The sequence below is a fragment of the Armigeres subalbatus genome, chromosome 1, assembly GCF_024139115.2.
Source record: "Armigeres subalbatus isolate Guangzhou_Male chromosome 1, GZ_Asu_2, whole genome shotgun sequence".
NCBI lineage: Eukaryota > Metazoa > Arthropoda > Insecta > Diptera > Culicidae > Armigeres > Armigeres subalbatus.
Window position 1 is genome coordinate 314,630,961 of NC_085139.1, and position 19,012 is coordinate 314,649,972.

The window sequence follows — 19,012 nt, forward strand, 5'->3', positions numbered from 1 at the left end:
GACGGACGAGTAACAGAAACCCTGTCAGCATCCAGGTTACCGTGAGTTGCAGCAAACTGAAGGATCGACCATGTCAGCCGAGAAGTCACATGGCTTTGACCCATTCAGTCCCGAGATGTCGCCGAAGTAACACGTGGTGGCGTAAACAAACACACGATCCTGATACGAATATAACCGAACGAAAACGAAGCCTGTCGTCGAAGCCGCAACAATCGCATCGAAAGCAGAAGGAGAACCCAACGAAGTGATCAAATTAAAATTATAGAGAAATATTTACTAGTGAATTCGATAGCAAGTAAGGATAGACTTTGACATGTGTTGCCCGCCGGTTATGAAATAATCCGGAGTCGTTAAAATTAACATTTTCACGGTGGCCGGCATGTTGAATCCAAAATCTAAAGTAGTATCGTAGTCCGTGGAAGCACAAACTGCTAGAAAACGATAGTGTGTTGATTCTCTCACTCTCAACTCTTCTTTCTTATCAGCTCTTAGCATTAGCAGCATTCGATCGGAAAGCCGATCGATATCAATCTTCGTCCCTATCATTCCATTTGATTATATAAATTACCTGCTGTAGAATTAGAGAGTCAGTCGCAAATAAAAATTCGAACGCATCGTACTGTAATATCGTCGCGTATATTCAGTAGAGCAATAAATCTCGTCGTCTATCGTTTCCAACAAAATCGCAGCACAATCAATCCAAATTCGAAATTGCTACACGATGTGCAAATCATTTAATCCGACGCTTTTCTAGAACGTCTTCGACACTCCAAGTCGAAACAGATGAGCAAATTTATCAATCCAACGCTCTTCCATAGCGTCTTCGACATCACAAGTCGAAACCGATGTGCAAATCATTCAATCCGACGCTCTTCCATAGCGTCTTCGACATCACAAGTCGAAACCGATGTGCAAATCATTTAATCCGACGCTCTTCCAGAGCGTCTTCGACACTACAAGTCGAAACCGATGAGCCAATTTAACAATCCGAGGCTCTCCCAGAGCGTCTTCGACATTACAAGTCGAAACCGATGAAAAAATGTCCCAATCACGCCCACAGGATACTTACAAAACAATTATTTCCAACCAGGAACAACTTGGCAGGATCGCCAAATGTGCGGCCTAGTTCTGCCGAACGAGCTATCACGGGGTGTGCTGTCTAATCGCGCGTGCGACTCCGTTCGTTGTCCCACGAGGGAAGAGGCAAAGTTATGGCTTGCTATTTGCTAGTTAGTGTTGGCAACCAAACCGTTATACGATATTTGCATATCTGTCATCAATGCACTCTAAACGTGGATTGCCCAGCTCTTAATATATCTCACCCTCACACCACCTTCCTTCAGCCTGGACCTATCGACATGATACTAGGGATGGAAGTCTACTACGGACTGCTCGATGAAGGTTTGATTCATCTAGGATCCAATCTACCAGTGCTGCACAAAACCGTTTTTGTAAGGGTCGTATCCAGTAAAGTTGGATCGACACCGTCGGCACAAATCAACTTTGTTCATGTCTGTAGCATCAGTTCACTCGAAAATCAGTTGCAGATCAGCAGTTCTTTTAACACTCGGTGATTCCAAAGAAATCGATACTCGCCGTTTTCTTGCTCTAGAGCGGCGTCTGAATGCCAACCCGCAGTTGAAGCAGGCGTACACGGAGTTCGTTGTGGAGTACCATCGACTTGGCCACATGGAAGACATCACGGACTCGACAGACGTAGAAACGCACGCTATCTCGTATTATCTGCCCCACCATTGTGTCATGCGACTCGACAGCCTGACTACCAAACTCCGGGTACGCCTCGTGTGCTACCAGTACAGGAGTTTCGCTGAATGACGGACTTATGGTTCCCGTCGTCCAAGATGACCTAGTGTCGATTATCTTACGCTTCCGGATGTCTCGGTACGTGATTGTGTCGGACATCGAAAAAAAATTACCGGCAAATTTTGCTTTCGCCATTGGACCGGCGATTTCAGAAGATACTCTGGCGGAATTCTCCATCCGAACCAATACGCACATTCCAACTTTCCACCGTGACGTACGGAACGTCATGTGCTCCGTACCTTACCACCAGAAGTCTTAGAGGCCGTACACTTATTACGTAAGCAATTTTTCTGGGTTTTTCGACCCCCCCGTAAGATTTTTTCCAAACAAAAGATTTTTTATTTATATGGCGCGTAAGATATTGACAGTCCCCCCTCCCCCATAAGTGCTTACATAATATGTGTACGGTTCCTTATGGAACTCGCGAAGATCGGAGAAATTTCTCACCCACAAGCTGCGGGGGCAGTTGCCAAGAACTTTTATATGGATGACCTTTTAACCGGCGTCAACGAAATCCCGGAAGGTCAGCAGTTAAGTATTCAGATATGGGCTCTCCTCAGATCAGCTGGACTTGGCCTTCGGAAGTGGTCATCGAACTGCCAAGCTATTCTCGCTCCACTGTCACCCGCAATGCGAGACGAAAGAACAATTTTCGATTGGGAATCCTCGGCTCCGATCACGAATTTCTCTTCGACGTTCCTGAATGGAACGAATCTCCCATTATTACCAAACGGATTGCGCTATCGGACGCGGCTAAACTTTTTGACCCGTTGGGATTAGCTGGTCCTGTAATCGTGCAAGCCAAAATTTTCCTCCAGGATGTTTGGAGAAGCCAGAAGGGATGGGATGAAAACCTGGACGATAAATTACAACAAAGGTGGCACGAATTCCGGAAAAACCTTCTCGCCCTGGTCTCGCATACGGTGCTTGCATTTATGTCCGTGTGGTAGCCAACAACGGCACTATTAGCGTGAATCTCTTGACGGAAAAATCTAAAGTGGCTCCTCTCGCAAATTCTCGGAAGCAGAAAAGAATCTGCATACCTCGTCTAGAACTTTCGGCGGCATTACTCCTCGTCCATCGATTCCAAAAAGTGCTAATCCGTCCCGTTGGAAAACCTTCGTTGCCAATCGGGTGTCGGAGGTTCAGCATGCAACCGTAAATGGATGATGGGCTCATGTTCCTGGCTGCGAATTTCGCGGGGAATGGAGCCCGAACAACTAAAGGCTACCAACACGTGATGGCACGGACCAGATTGATTGTCGAAACCATCGCGGTTTTGACCTTCCTTAACTCGCACCTATGATGAAAACTTCAACCCTGAAGAACTCGAAGAACGCTCTCGCTATCCAATCCGTACCTCCAAATCCTATTTTCTCGCTGCGGTCCTCGTACGATGCTCTACTGCGAATAGTTACATGGATGAAAAGGTTCCACTTCAACTCGAATCCCAATAACCGAACACAACGGCGCTCGGGGGTCCGCGACGTTAGGCATAATGGACGTTTGGCAAAATTCTGCCTTCTTTATGTCATAGGCTGTTCTTTGGGTCATTTTATGCCTAACGTACTTACAAACTTAATTTTATTAACCGGCTCTCAGCAAAATGGTCAACTTTTACCTAGATTCGCACAGCCGTGCCCCAGCAAACATGTTTTTTGCCGAGATTTCTGTCAAAATTGCTGGAAATCAGCAAATAATTTGCCGAAAATCAGCTTACAAACATCATTTTTGCCGGAATATCAGTTTTTTTTTTCATTTGCTGGCGCACGGCTGTGCGGATTTTTGCCGAGCTGCAGAAATAAAAACTAAGTGTGTATGCCTACCGTCTATATACCTAACATATTTATGCCTAACGGGGTATACCTGCGCTCTGGTGGTCTATCTACTGTGGAAATGGACGATGCCTTGCGATGCCTCGTTCGAATCGTTCCAGAATGATTTTGCTTCGGTGTCCAACTCTGGGCAAGTCAAACCCTCGTCTAAACTGAAAAATTCAAGACCGTTTCTCGATGATGGTATCTTGCGAGTCGGTGGTCTATTTCGCCAAGCTTCGATCTCTACTGACCAACAATCATATATTTTGCCATCGAACCACCCTTTTACCGAGCAAGTCACACGATATTACATATCGAGCTCGCTGGGGATCTTTCAACGGGGTCCCTACTAGCTGCCCTCCGGCGTTTTGTGGCTCAAAGAGGAAAACCTAAACTGATCCCGTGCGATAACGCAAAGAATTTTCTCGGAGCGTTTCGGGAGTTGGCAGCACTAGCAAGGCAATTTCGAAGTCAGGAGATGCAATCCAGTATTTCCCGTGCGTGTGCCGAAGACGGAATAAGTTTCAAATTCATCCCTCCTCGCTCCCCTAACCTCGGTGGCTTGTGGGAAGCGGGCATCAAATCACTGAAGACCCACCTCAAAGCCACACTGGGAAACGTCGTCTTGACTGCTGAGCTATTAACCACACTTTTGACCCAGATCGAGAGTTGCATGAACTCGCGACCTTTAACCTAACTATCAGCGGACCCAGAAGACCTGGATGTCCTAACGCCAGGGCATTTTTTAATACACCGTCCGCTAACAGCCATTGCGGAACCTTTGCTGGAAGATGTACCTCCGAATCGACTCGACAAATGGCAGGAAGTCCAAGAGTTTCTCCGCAGACTTTGGAAGCGCTGGGCCACAGAATATCTGTCCGGGCTGCAGCCTAGAACCAAAAGGACCCGCGAGAAGGACAACATCGTCATCGGAACGCTAGTTCTGGTAAAAGAAGACGGACTGCCACCTCTCAAATGGCGCTATGGTAGAGTGACCCACATATTTAGGGGAGATGACGGGAACATTCGCGTCATCGTAGTCAAGGCGAAGGACAGAGAGTACCGGCGCGCGATTTCCAAAATATGCGTGCTGCCGATAGACCATTCATCATCGCTCGTACAGCACGAGCCCGCTGATGACAACTGATGACATCGCTATTCCATCGCAGTTTTCGCGCTGCACAACAACCGGGGGCCTACGGGCCTCCGGTCCATGTAAGTCTTGTTTGTTTTATGAATATTCAGGAATTTTTGTCTCCCATCATGACCGGCCGCTGGACGAGTGCTACAATCCGTGGGCACAGGCGCTACAACCCACAAGCACAGTGCTGACCATTCGATTGACGATGACGTGACGACGAACAAATACCCTCATGCATCAGTCATTGAACCAGAGCCAGCCGCTAATCGAGCAAGGTCGACAGCCGAATTAGTGTTTATCAACAGCTGATCGTAAGATCGGCAATTTTCAGTGTATATAAAAACCGATTAGTCACGTGTTGAAACCGATTGTTACTGTATTAGTGTAGATCTCCGATCCCAGTCCCGGTCACCTTAGGATAGATAGGTTAAAAACTAGTTTTTTAAGGGTGGCCGGCATATGTTAAGTAATTAGTTAATTGAAACACCCAAATAATATCAGATATGTGACCAACAGTTGAGATTTTTTCCCACACCATTCCGATTACTCACCTACACCACAGGTAGATAGTAATCGGCAAAATCACACATCTACACAAGATCTCCGTACTGATCCTATACCTAGATATAAGACAGCAAGAATCTCGCAATAGTCAGTCGAATACAAACCACAGTCAAACTCGTATCTGCCGTGTTATCTCTAGTCCGTATAACAAGTGAGCAATCAATTCATTCGTCTTATCGTAAAATGCCCAGTTCACCGCGTTACATCTAAACAGATAACATTGAATCAACAATTTGACGCCACAATACACGGTTCGAGGCCGCATCTCTCCATCCTCGAATGCGCGCCACGTTTGCCAAGTAATTCTGTACCTGGTCAGCCGACCTTGCGTGCTGCGCTCCACGCCGTCTCGTACCTGCCGGATCGGAAGCGAACACCATCTTTGCAGGGTTGCTGTCTGGTGTTCTTGCAACATGCCCACGTCCAGTTATTTGGTTTCGCAGACGACATAGATATTATAGCACGCAGCTTAGAGAAGATGGAGGAAGCCTACAGCAGACTGAAGAACGAGGCTAAGCGGTTCGGAATAGTCATCAACACGTCGAAGACGTAGTACACAATAGGAAGAGGTTCAAGAGAAGACAAAGTGAGCCACCCACCACGAGTTTGTATAGGTGGTAACGAAATCAAGGCGGTTGAAGAATTCGTGTACTTGGGCTCACTGGTGACTGCCGATAACGATACCAGCAGAAAACATTGGAGACGCATCGTGGTTGGAAACCGTACCGTAAGTTGGATTCCGCAAAACGCTCTGATCGAATAGCGTTCTCCGCCGTACCAAACTGACTATCTACAAAACGCTCATTAGACCGGTAGTTCTCTACGGACACGATACTTGGATGATGCTTGTGGTGGACCAGCGCGCACTTGGAGTTTTCGAAAGGAAAGTGCTGTGTATCACCTTTGGAGGGGTGCAGATGTAACCACGAGTTGCATCAGCTGTTGGGAGAACCATCCATCGATCACACCTCGAAAATTGGACGACTGTGGTAGGCCTGGCACGTAGCCAGAATATCGGATAGTGACGGGAACAAGAAGGCGAGGTGCGCAGTGAGCAGGGTGGATCGGTCAGGTGGCAAACGATTTGCGATCCCTCCGTAGGCTGCGTGGTTGGTGGCGTGCAGTCATGGACCGAGTTGAATGGAGAAGACCTTTATGTACTACACAGGCAACTCCACCTTTGGTGTGAGTAAATAAATAACAACGTCCAATCACAAGGAGTCAAGCGATCCGTACTGGGGAGATGCATGCCCTGGAGGGTGAAATAAATGGCAGGTTACTAATGAAGCCAGTCAGTGTAATCATGACGTTTTTGGGCACCCGAAATAATTACAGTCAAGACTTCAAGCAGTCTCGGGTGAGTGAAAATAACATAAAATTGAGTTGGTGAAACTTTATAGTGGGTGGAAATTTAACACGGGAGTAAAGGCAAAGTACTCACCGGATTTTTTCGCATTTTCCTTATTTTTGGCTTCTTCCACGCGAGGGCGGATTTGAGTGAAAGGGACCATACCCAAGTAATATTTTAAGTTTTATAACGCTCTTGAAGACCATAATTTACTCTTCAAGAGTGTTATAAAACCAGCATAAAACTACAATGTTACTTGGGTAAAGTGAGTTGTTTCGCGGTTCCGCGTAGACAGTTCTACCCACTAAAATCAGCTTATTGAAAAGAAAATTTGACAACATGGACGTTTCCGCCGCAGATGTTAACTCTATTTTGAATTTCTAGATGGCTTACTGCCGTTTAAAATAATTTTATAAATGTACATTGTACATGTACTACTTTTACTGGCAACGATTTTCGGTTTCTGATGCATTTTGTTCCAACAAACTTGAAGTCTGTCAAGAAACTTCGCATATTACATCAGTCATGATGTTGGTACAGTTGAGTTGCAGAAAATTGCAAATTTGAATTTCATTTTCTAAGTTTTTGGAAAAATGCGTCTCCTGTAAAATTTGCTCAATGTAACATGTACCACTTTCGCTGGCACCGGTTCAAATGTAAAGTATTATAATTATTTTAGATATATTATTTAAAGTGATAGATGATGCAGCACATTTGATTGCTGATTCAAACTTAAGTTATGGTAAAATTCATCTCTAATGTTTTATTTTCCTACAGTACCACAATTGCTGCTGTTTATAGTATCAAATTAAAGATTGGAGATCAGCTTCCGAATATGTAATTCACGAGAGTCCTAATGCAATGCCAACCCTACAGCTTGAAGAATAATTAATAATTTCTATTATACAATTTTTTTAATCAGTTTTTTAACAGCATGATAAAAATCTAACCTTTGTCCCAGAAATAGCATTTTTACCGCTCTTTGTCCACCAATGATAATGCTTGTACAACATCGTAAAGTTTTCGTTTTGGGCATTGCACGCACTCACGAAAATCCAAAGTCACGAGCAGCACAAGCCCCACATATTAGACGGGGGAATTGCTCCATCTCGGTTGTCATTAATATTAAATTCGCCAGCAAGTGGGAGAACACGCGCGGCGGGACGGCCAGAAAAATAACCCTTCCGGTGAAGTTGATTGTTATCATCAGTCTTCATTAGGCCTAGAGGGAGGGCAAACGTTCATGATGTGAAACAATAAACATCAGCCCGGCGAACTGCGATTGCAACTTTCCGATTAATATCGAATTTCCACTTCCGCTAGACTGCTATCCCATTTGAATAGCCCTCTAACGCCCTCACCACCACTGCAACTACTGAGCGAACTACTCTATGGTAGGTTCTGTTCAGAGTGAAGCTCCGTGAAATCCGTCTGCCAGTCGAGTCGGTGCCTCCTATAGATGAAAGGCACCTGATAAAATATCCGGTTTCTACAGCCTGCTGTTTCTGTAGTCAGTATTCTGTATCGTATGTCGACGTTTGCTTCGTTTGGCCTACTTAGTTGCGTTCGGATGTTCGGACTCTTGGCTTACTATGTTACATGTTCCTATATAGATATCTGTAGACAGGTAGTGTCACTCGGACCGTGATAGTGTGAGCCAATTTCCACGTGGGTGGTCGACTGACGAATGGAAGGGAAATAGAGCGAGAGGAACCATGTGACACGTTTGGGTCGACGAGAAAAAAGTAGCTTTATCATTCAACTAGCGGTGACAAGCTGGCAGTTAAGCTGGGATATTTATATTATCAATTACATAATCAAGATTATGAGAGAATATGACAAGGATATTGAATGGAAAACTGGTCACTGACCAGTGATCAATCATTGACGAAAATAGAGATTATCCAATGACATGTACTCACCCTGCTTCTTGACAGGCATCTTTCCGTCCTTCGTTAGCGCCAAAATTATAGCAGAGCCCCCGTAGCGGTCCACTGCAGTCGGTAAAACAGGAACTATTGTTGAACTAAACAGAATGACTACGTTTATGTATCTTCTAACTCACTCTGCAGCAGCCTCTCAGCGCGTATCCTTATTGCTATGTTTCTTCGTTTCCCTTACAAACACTAAACACACCAATCACTTAACCCAAAAAGGAAAAGAAATGGAAGAAGAAAAACCCCGAAGAGCCGCACTTTTATTTCACGATGCTATCGCTCAACCACTCAACTTATCGGTCGTCGGCGTCTCCTTGGCCGTCGTCGCAGTAGGCTGCCACTTCAGCCGTGAATGTCGCTTCGCTTCTCAAATATCACCAATCACATCAAATTCCTCCACGACGACGATGAGGATTCACTTCACTTTGGTGCTGCCTGGCTGGAAGGCAAACATCGCGGTTCAAGTTGATCGGAAGAACGGGAGGTCGGGGAAGAACATAATAAGTACATAGAACACAGCACACAGCAGTCCCACTACAGTAAAGCGCGCTCAGCTCGTTCGAAACGGACGACAGCCCTCGATGACGCGAAATGTGCTCCTCAGCGTGTCGGGTCGGGTGGTGCGGTACATAAAAGTCGAGATCGAGATGATGACACGGCCGCGCGCGGCTGAGCGGAAAGGGCAAAATCGGCAAACGCAGCATAAAAACGGAAATGGGAAACCTTAGCAGCAGAAGCAGCGCTTACACAATAAAAAATAAAGTTCTTTGATTTGGTTTGGCCTGGGGACGATGGACATCGTCGACGACGTAGACACACAAGAGGATCTTCCTTGGTCAAGAAGCTTAGTGTAGGCCGTGGGCTATTGGGCTTGCAATGATTTGCTCCAGCTAGCGAGGAGCATACTTTGCATTATGTTTTTACAGTCACAGGCAAGCGATGTTGGGGTTATGCTGGTTGAGTGTGTATGTGCGGATTGAATCTTGCGGAGAATTTCTCACAGTAGCTCTCATCGAGTGAATTGTTTTGCTAAACTTAGTGTAAACTGGAGAGCGATATATTCGAATGGATGGGTTACAAAACGTGACACTTTGAGACATCCATAAAAAGCATGCTAGCAGAATGTGTTTAAAAGAGATGTTCTTCTTCTTATTATTGGCATTACATCCCTCACTGTAACCGCCTCGCAGCTTAGTGTTACCATTTTTGCATTCGTATATCATGATGATACATTTATGCTCAGGAAGTCGAGAAAATTTCCACCCCGAACATTTCCTAGACCGGACCTAGACCAACCAGCTTTAGCATGGTCCTGCTTAGTAGCCGCGCATCTTACCGCATGGCTAAGAAAGGCCCTAAAAGAGATGTTACATGGCCGTAATAACGACGAAAGTTATTGTCAAAAACTACCAATGCCGTATGGTTATTTGGCCATTGAGGATATTCTAAAACAAATGCACGCTTGAAGTATGTGTATTTTTACGTGAGCTTTTTACCAATAAAGTATTACTGGCCAGTTAAGATTGGCGTTTGAGCGTGTTCGGAGCTTTGCTGGAGAGAACTACAATAGAATCAGCGCCTCAAGTGGCCGCATAACTACTATAAAAAAAGAAGATTCTCGTTCGCCTATCTGTGCACCGGTACTGGTTGATTATCTATGATTAATTATTTCAGTAGTACTCATGTTAATGGGCACTATTGCCAACTTATTAGATGCCACTTATGGAATGGTGAGGATTTAAATAATACTGTGTTTTGTTTTTGTATATTTGATGAGTTCAATTGTGGAAATTCAAAAGAAATTTCCGCGGAATTTCACTTGAAGATCCCTTGAGATTTTGGAAAAATTTCACGTTAAATAAAATTTTCGAGGAATTAAAAAAAAAATTTTAAATTAATTTTTAATTAAAAAAAATTGTATGTGCAAATTCCGAAAAGAATAATTTAATCTTGAATACTTGAGAAGCGTGGAATTTCAAAAGAATTTCTTGTGAAAATTGGAAGTATGCAAAAAAATTCACGGAAACTGCGAAGAATTTTTCTCGGAAATTGTGTAGAAATTCCCTTGGATGTTGTGGAGAATTTCTCTGGGAAATTGTGGAGACTTTCTCTCAAAAATTGCGGGGAAGTTTCCCTCGGAAATTGAGGAAGATTTGTGAGTAATTTGATTTGAAAATTACGAAGAATCTCCCTCGGCAAAGAGAAGAGTTTTCTTCGGAAATTATTGAGAATTTCCTTTGGAAGCTTTGGAGAATTTTCTTCCTAGAGGCGAGCTAGCTTCTCTTCTTCTTCTTCTTATTGGCATTACATTCCTACACTGGGACAGAGCCACCTCGCAGTTAAGTGTTGATTAAGCACTTCCACAGCTATTAACTGCGAGGTTTCTAAGCCAAGTTACCATTTTTGCATTCGTATATCATGAGGCTAACACGATGATACTTTTATGCACAGGGAAGTCGAGACCATTTCCAATCCGAAAATTGCCTAGACCGGCACTGGGGATCGAACTCAGCCACCCTCAGCATGGTCTTGGTTTGTAGCCGCACATCTTACCGCTAAGCCAACCCCTCCAATAGAGACATAAAAAATCGTCTGCAATTGAGGAAAAATTTCTTTGGACTTTGTAGAGAAATTACTCGTAAATTGTGGAGAATGGAGAATTTACATTGGAAAAGTGATTTTTTTTTAAATCGTGGAGAGTTTCCGTTGTGAACAATTTTCCTCGAAATTTGTGGAAAATTTACCTAGGAATTGGTGGAAAATTTTCCTTGGAAATAGTGGAAAATCTCTCTCAAAAATTGCGGAGAAGTTCCTTCGGAAATTGTGGAGTAATTCCCTCAGAAAAATGAAAAGTTTCACTCGAAAATAGAGGCGAATTTCCTTGGAAATCGTAGAGAATTCCCCTTGGAATTTTGTGGAGAATTTGCTAGCATTTTCTTCATAAATTGTGTAGAAATTTTCCTGAAAATTGTTACCAGAAATTTTGGAGAGTTGCTCTCCGAAATTGTGCAGTATTTTCTTCGAATATTCTGGAGAATTCCACTCAGAAACTGCGGAGAATTTCCCTCGGGGATTATGGAGAATTTCTAAGAAAAATTGTAGAAAATTTCGTTTTGGAAACTGTGCAGAGCTTCTTTTGGGAATTGTGAAGGATTTTCTTCAGAAACTGAAAGATTTTTTTTCGGAAATTATGGAGAAATGTCCTCGTAACAGTGGAGAATTTATAGCGGAAGTGGTGAAGAATTTTCCTTGGAAATCGTGGTAAACTTTCCACGGAAATTGTGGAGATTTTTTCTAAGAAATTGTGAATGATTACCCTTGGAAATTGTGGAGAACTTTTTTGGAAATTGTGGATAATCGAACTCGAGTAGAATTTCTCTTTGGAAATAATGGATAATTTTATTTGGATGTTGTGGGGAATTTTATTCAGAAACTGTAAAGAATTTCCCTCAGAACAATGGAAAGTTTCTCTCGGAAATCGCGATGAAATTCTTTCAGGAATTGTGTACAAGTTCTCTCGGAATTTGTAAACAATTTTACTCAACAGTTGATAAGAATTTATCTCAAAAATTGTAGAAAATATGCCTTGGAAGTCGTGGAGAACTTCCTTCAAAAATTGTGGAGAATTCATCAGGAAGTTGTGAAGAGTTTCCTTCGGAATTTGTGAAGAATTTCCCTCCGAAATTTTGGAGCCATTTTCATCGGAATTTGGGCAAAACTTCTCTCAGACTTTGTGGAAAAAGTCCCTGGAGAATTTAACTCAGAAATTGCGAATACGAATTACTTGGAAATCGTAGATAATTTCTCTTGGAATTTTGTGGATTAAATAGTGGGGAAATTTCCTTGAAAGTTGTTGCCAGAAATTTTGCGGAGTTCTCTTCGGAATGTGTGGAGGATTTTCCTCGGAAATTTCGGAGAATTTTGTTGGAAACTGTGGAGAATCTCCCTCGGAAATTATGCGAAATTTCCCTTGATATTCGAGAATTTCTCTCGGAAGATATGAAGAATACTATTTGGAAATTGTGGAGAATATCCCCCAGGACAATGGAAAGTTTTTCTTGGAAATTGTGGAGAAATTCTTTCGGATATTGTAAATAATTTCTCTAGGAAATTGTGAAGAATTTTACTCAGCAGTAGAAGAGATTTTTTCTTCAAAATTGTGGAGAGTTTGCCTCGGAAATTATGGAGCGGAAACTAGCAACTACTGCTAGAATTCAATTTCAAGGTGTAGGATAGGAATGGAAACGGCATGTAAGTCCATTTCCAGTTCTTGGAATTGCTAGTTCTTATATTCTGGAAATGGAAATGGACTTCCATGTCGTTTCCATTCCTATCACACACAGTTTACATCATCCCCTAGGCCAGTGAGCTTGTATCGCCCCGCAAAGCCTTCAGAACGTCAGCATAGCTCTTACCATCAGCCTTGACGATAATTGCTTCGCCTCTATCCTTTTTTGCCATGACCATTGGAAGGTTTGCCCTTTCTTCTACGGCCACTCCCCTTCTTGGCCAATGGCGTCTTCGCCTCCTATACCTTCGCCTCCACAACTTCCCTCTAGGGCAGGCCTTCCTCCCGGCGAACTTCGGTAGTCCTCGTAGAAGGAGGAACTGGTTTCCGTCGTTCCTTAGGGCCGGCAACCTGCTCAACCTTCTCCCAATGGATCTTAGTACCCTTCTTCTCGTGCAATACCGACTTGGCGCTAGCTCCCTTCAGGTTGGTTGCCATACTGACCTTACTAAGCTTTGGAATTTCTCCAGTAACAACCATGCGTTTCCGGAGTTCTGCAGTCTGGCTTTCTGATAGCTGCTTTGCTTTTCTTCCGCAAGGACTCGAATCTTCGACTCTGCTTCCTTCCTGGCCTCCACTGCTTGGCTCACTGCCAACTCTTTCACCGCTTTGGTCAAACACTTAACGAAGTCCGACTGAGCTGAAACTTTGTATAAGGAGTTTTTTCGAGGAGATGAAACTTTTGAGCGCTACCCGTTTTTTAAATTCTAAAAGTACGTCCCTCTCGACTGATTCGGCCAAATGGAATTCCGCTAGATGATTCTCGGCCTTAGTGGCATTCGGTCAAATTCACCATGTGGAAACACACATAACCCTTACTAAACTACACAGGATTCTGTTTTTACACGATTTTTTGATCGTGTGACTTTAATATGCCACCAAAATCTTTGCAAAATTTTACAAAAAATCCTAAATACCTAATTAAAAAAAACCCAAATTTATCCCCCAGTGGTGATTATGCCTTTCTCGATTCAATTTGTTGAATTCGAATTAGTATGGTAAATGCAACGTAAATTGCCTACATTTAGGCGGTTAATAGCTTTGATGCGATTATATCACGCTGCTTAAAAATAACTCAACTATGAGAGTAATGGATTGCGTCACGGCTAAATTGATTAATGATTTAAAATGTGCATGTACACAGCGTATTTGATAAAAGAAAAATAGAAATATTATTCAAACCGCATGAGATATTAGCAAACAAAAACAATAGTGTCCAACTAGGAAAGTTTCTCCGTCGAATGAAACTAGTTGCACTCGAATCGGTCAAGTCCTTCTATATGAAACGTGTTTAACAATAAAAAATTCCCGAGGCCACACACACACACACACACACACACACAGTCAGACATGTGCTCAGTTTTTCGAGCTGAGTCGATTGGTATATAACACTATGGGTCTCCGAGCCTTCTATCAAAATTTGGCTTTTGGAGTGAAATTATAGCCTTCTGGTACAACTTTGTTGTACGAGAAAGGCAAAAAACACATGGTAATTAGAGTTTCCATTTCCCGGCCATTTCCGTTGTCCCGGGATTCGGGATGAAGTTGTTCGTATATCCCGGGAAATCCCGGGATTCTGTTTCCTAAGAAAACCTATATTTTGATTTAAAAACGATTTTATTCAAGGGTAAAGTTCTTATTTTAGAAAGGCCAGATAATACAGAGTTCAAATTGAAACTCAATTCAATTCTAAATTTTTTTAACCTTGTAACATTTTCCCCTAAGATGCTCAATATTAATTATTTCAAGAAGCAAATAATATTCACGTTTTTCTCGGAAGGAAGAGTGCCCTTTTGGAATATATGATCGCCGAGTCCGAGAAGAAGGGTTCGCTGGCGGTTGCAGTCGGCTTGACTTTCTGCATTGTTTTGAATATGCATTGGGTTTAGACAGATGCTGGGATTGCATTCAATACCCTAGTGACGAAAGATGGAAGATGCGCAGTAGAATCGATAATTATCGATAAATCAACGAGTACTCGATAACGATAACGTTAAATCAACGCTCACTTTATCGTCAACGAAATATCATCGTACATCCGTTATTGTTATCGAAGTAGGCGTTAAATTAACGACGATAATTTATCGATTAACAACCCTGGAACAGATTATGGTCCAGGAAGATTTCAGATTTTAAACATAGTGTCGATGGATTATCTACAGAAACGTAATCACAATCCGGGATCCATGGATCGGGCGCATAAGTCTCGTGGCATCGTGCATTGGCTGCGAAAATCATGGGTAGCGCCGTACAGAATTTAGTGTGAGGTTCGAACTTTCGGTAGCTTGCTAGTTGGTCAGTAGGAGTCCAAGCGAAGCTTTGGTCAGCTGGTTAGCAGCAAGTACCAAAATAAAAAAAATTGGTAGAGCATCGTGGTACTTGTACTTGCGCATGTGCTGGAAAGTTTGTTGTACGAACGTCGATTGCAAGGACATGAATTGGATCAAGAATTGTTTTGGAGGCAAGAAGCTCAGGAAGACTGCCTCAATGTTGGATGGCGCGAGGAGATTAGCAAGGCGAATATCAGCTAGTGTACACAACCTAGCTGTAGACGGGAGATGGGTAGAAGTAAGGCGCCAAATAGATGTAGCTGATCTTGTACTGTAGATACTTGTCGTTTAATTAATTGAGAGCTGTAGCTGCTGTAAAAAGCATCAGTCAGTAGTCCTCCATTGAACGGTATAGGGGAATCTAATATTTTTTGTGAAGGTGTTCTATTAACTATCTCCGATATTTTCATGTCTGTTCCTCTCTTACTAATTTGATAATAAGATGTTATCGATTGTGCATCACAAAAAAACCTTGGCCCCGTATACATGCCTGAGCCTACCAAATAAACAAACTTGGAGAAAAAATCATGTCTGATGGGAGGTATAAAAATATGATATGAGTTTATCAGCTAAGTTGGGTTTCGCGTTCAAAACAAATAACTTTTGTAAAAAGGAAAATTACACTGTTTGCGAACCGGAAGTGAAACAGTATTTTTGTCCCGGGTATCCCGGGATTTTCGGGATTTCAAAAATAATATCCCGGGAATCGGGAAATCCCGAATTTTCCTGAATCCCGGGATTTTTTGTCCCGGGATGTCCCGGGATGGGAACTCTAATGGTAATTAATATGCGTTAAACATTTAAGATGATAACATTTATGTTAATACTCTTATAGCGAGTGCTTATTATGGCATATATTTTTTTTATATAACGGCAAACATATTTTTTTATTTATCAACTTTCATTAGTTTGATGAAAGTTGCAGCTTTGCTCGGTGCGCTGTGCACTACCTCAGGTTCCGAAAATGGGTCTCCTGTCGTTGGTTTCGAATACGCTTAACGTGAGAGCTTTTACAAACTTAGAAATGGACTATTACGAGCCTCTGACTAATTTCCAGGGAGCTAGTGGTGAGTTGACCAAACAAATACAGTGTGTCAACGAATCTCTTGCTTTCACCATCAAGAACCTAGTGGAAGCTTAACTCTCAGTATCCCCCTCATATGCGTGCGTCACGGAAGAGGCTTGTACGCTCCGTTAAGAAAGAACTTAGCTGTCTACTAACGGATAAACATCCCGATGATAAAGCTTCGGCTACTGTGCTAAAGTCGAATCGCTCGTACACCCACGTCCACTAACCTACTTAACCCTGGACAGCGAAGCGAACGAAGCCTTAATGCCCAACAATGTTTTGTGCCTGAATTCCAGCGGAGTGGTTCAACCGACTTCGAGTGCAACGGAAGAAGTAGCAGCTCTTCGATCCAATTGGAAAGCTTTCCAGGTTATGTTGGCAACTTCTGGAAGCGTTGGGCCAAGGAGTAATGTCACCTAAATCTAGATGGTTAGAAGAGGTGCGAAGTGTTCGAAACAGCTGGGCGTGAGGAATGACATGAGTCGACTTACTGAAAGTTGACAGTACATACTAAACATCGCTGTAGTTTCGGGTACACATGGAGGTTATGGCAGCAATATGCATGGGGGTATAACGCAACCTTGTCGTTCAGTACCGCCCAGACAAATATGGTGAAACGGTAGAAAATATCTTGCTTTCACCATACGGGCATAATACATCATTGAATCGAGCTACACAGAAAAAAATAATGAAAAGTATTCGACGCGTAAACAATAAAGACGTGAAAAATTACACTATTCTTGGCGTACATGGATCTTTTCCAACAAGTTCACCCTAAATGTATGCAATTTACATAGCATTATAACACTTATTCGTATAAAAAGTGACATAATGCAATAAAAATTGCATACATTCAGGTGATAATATCGTTTAAATTTACGCTCTTTTCGGCATTCCCTTTATGTGCATTACTTTCGCGTAAATTTCAACAACTTTTTTTATCTGTGTACCTAAACCTATTACACAAAACAGTAACAGTGAACACGCCGAGAATTTCTGGTAAAAAATGGATTTTTAGATTTCCAGTTTTTTTTAATATAGAGAGAAAAACAATTCCGATGAAATTTAGAACAATTTTTCGGGGAAATTCAAAAGACGGACGCTCGTCGAAAAGGTAAGAGCGATGATGGAGGATTCAGAGATCGACAAGCGTTTCTGAGGATAGACAATGCTGACTGTAGCAGTGGGAGCCCCAGATACTACATATATCAACTGTAAAGTTTTTGTTCATGTCTCGAACGAATTTCGACTGAACTTCAAAATATATCTATATATTTACAGCCATATTGGATAGGGAATGTGGAATCTAGTTTCTAGAATCTAGAAGAAGGAGTTGACTTCGTGAAGTAGACTCGATTGGGAAAATTCTATTCGTGAAGCAAATGGTTTGTAGCCCTGTCAATAAAGAAGAAGAGGATTCTTCCTGCAGGTACTGCAGGTACTGCAGGTACCAGAAGAAAATCAGTCGGATTTAAACTTCGTAGAGAAAAAAGCATCCGTGGAGTTGGCAGTGGAAGACGCGGTCGGTAGTAACGAATTGAAAACTGTGATCGACAATGAGATAAGCTCAATGCAGCGGGACAAAACTCGCTCGTGCAAGTAGGTGTTCCGAATAAGCACGACAAGACGGACGGGCCGCCGAAATACAACGCTTGGTTGCTGGCTAAAGAAAGGCTTTCATCATATTGAAACGTACTCTACGGAAGCATAGATGGGCACTTGGCGGACAGTGTAGATTTTGTCGAATCAGAGCGGAGTGCAGATCCACCAGAGGGACGGGAAGACTGCGTTCTTAAATGAAGAGCTGCCAGAAAGAAGAAAAAAAATGCAGGGCTCAACTAGACGGGTTCGAGTGGAAGATAGGTCTCTTGTGTAGGGCTGAATTGAGCTCCGTATGAGCTGAAGTCATGAAACGCCAAATTTTATCATTTCGTGAAGAGGGTGGGCTTCGTATGCAGCGACCTCGACCATTGCCTTCACACGCTCGGATCCGAGAAGTTGAAGTTGAAGTACCTTGACGACATATTGACGCATCAAGGGAAAACTGTCGGAACAGATAACCGACTCCAGCGAAGTGAGGCAGTTTCTGAACACGAAGGTTGGGCGGGATTTCAAGGCAGGTATTTTGAGAATCAGTTAACGAAACTACCTTGAAGGATTGCTCAGGCGCTTTGGCATGAGTGAATTCCAGCAGAAGTCGACATCAATTGAAATCCGACTGAAGCTCAGTAGAGCGTTAGAAAAGCTGAGTAACAAAAAGCCGTACCGTATTATTAGCTGGTCGGTTATTCTATGTACCCGTCGCTTACTACAAGAACAATCCTGTTGTCAGTCAATAATTATTTCAGCCAATTTCAAGCGTGTCTTCCAGTGTTCGTCGCTATTGGAACTACTCGAAGCAGATTTTAAGGTACAATAGAGGGACACTAGATGTGTGCCTGGTCTATGGAAGATAGAAGGATGATTTAATGCTATAAGCGTTTCCTGATGCAATATGTTAGCAAATTTGCATGCAAGGTGTATGCATGCATTGTAAGCACTGAAGACTCGGAAGCACCTGATAAAATAAAGATTCATTCTAATGTAATACTTGTTAAGCAACGGTTGTGTTATATTACGTTCCGTAGTTAGGCATTTTCGCATCTACAATTGGCGATGACCTTGATTGGAGAATCAAATTGAAACTGAATCCAG

The 19,012-nt window shown here is 42.8% G+C and overlaps 1 protein-coding gene across 6 annotated transcripts in view; it reads right to left on the reverse strand.

The window, feature by feature from the left end:
• Window positions 1-19,012, reverse strand: part of LOC134207939 (disks large 1 tumor suppressor protein) — a 202,909-nt gene that overhangs the window by 166,927 nt on the left and 16,970 nt on the right. For all 6 annotated transcript variants that reach the window (XM_062684020.1, XM_062684019.1, XM_062684018.1 and 3 more), the window contains exons 2-3: window positions 8,760-9,070; window positions 8,617-8,688 (exon numbers count right to left, since the gene is read on the reverse strand). In XM_062684020.1, the coding sequence (XP_062540004.1) occupies window positions 8,617-8,688; window position 8,760 (73 nt within the window). In that variant the 5' untranslated portion in view covers window positions 8,761-9,070. The remainder of the gene's footprint in view (window positions 1-8,616; window positions 8,689-8,759; window positions 9,071-19,012) is intronic.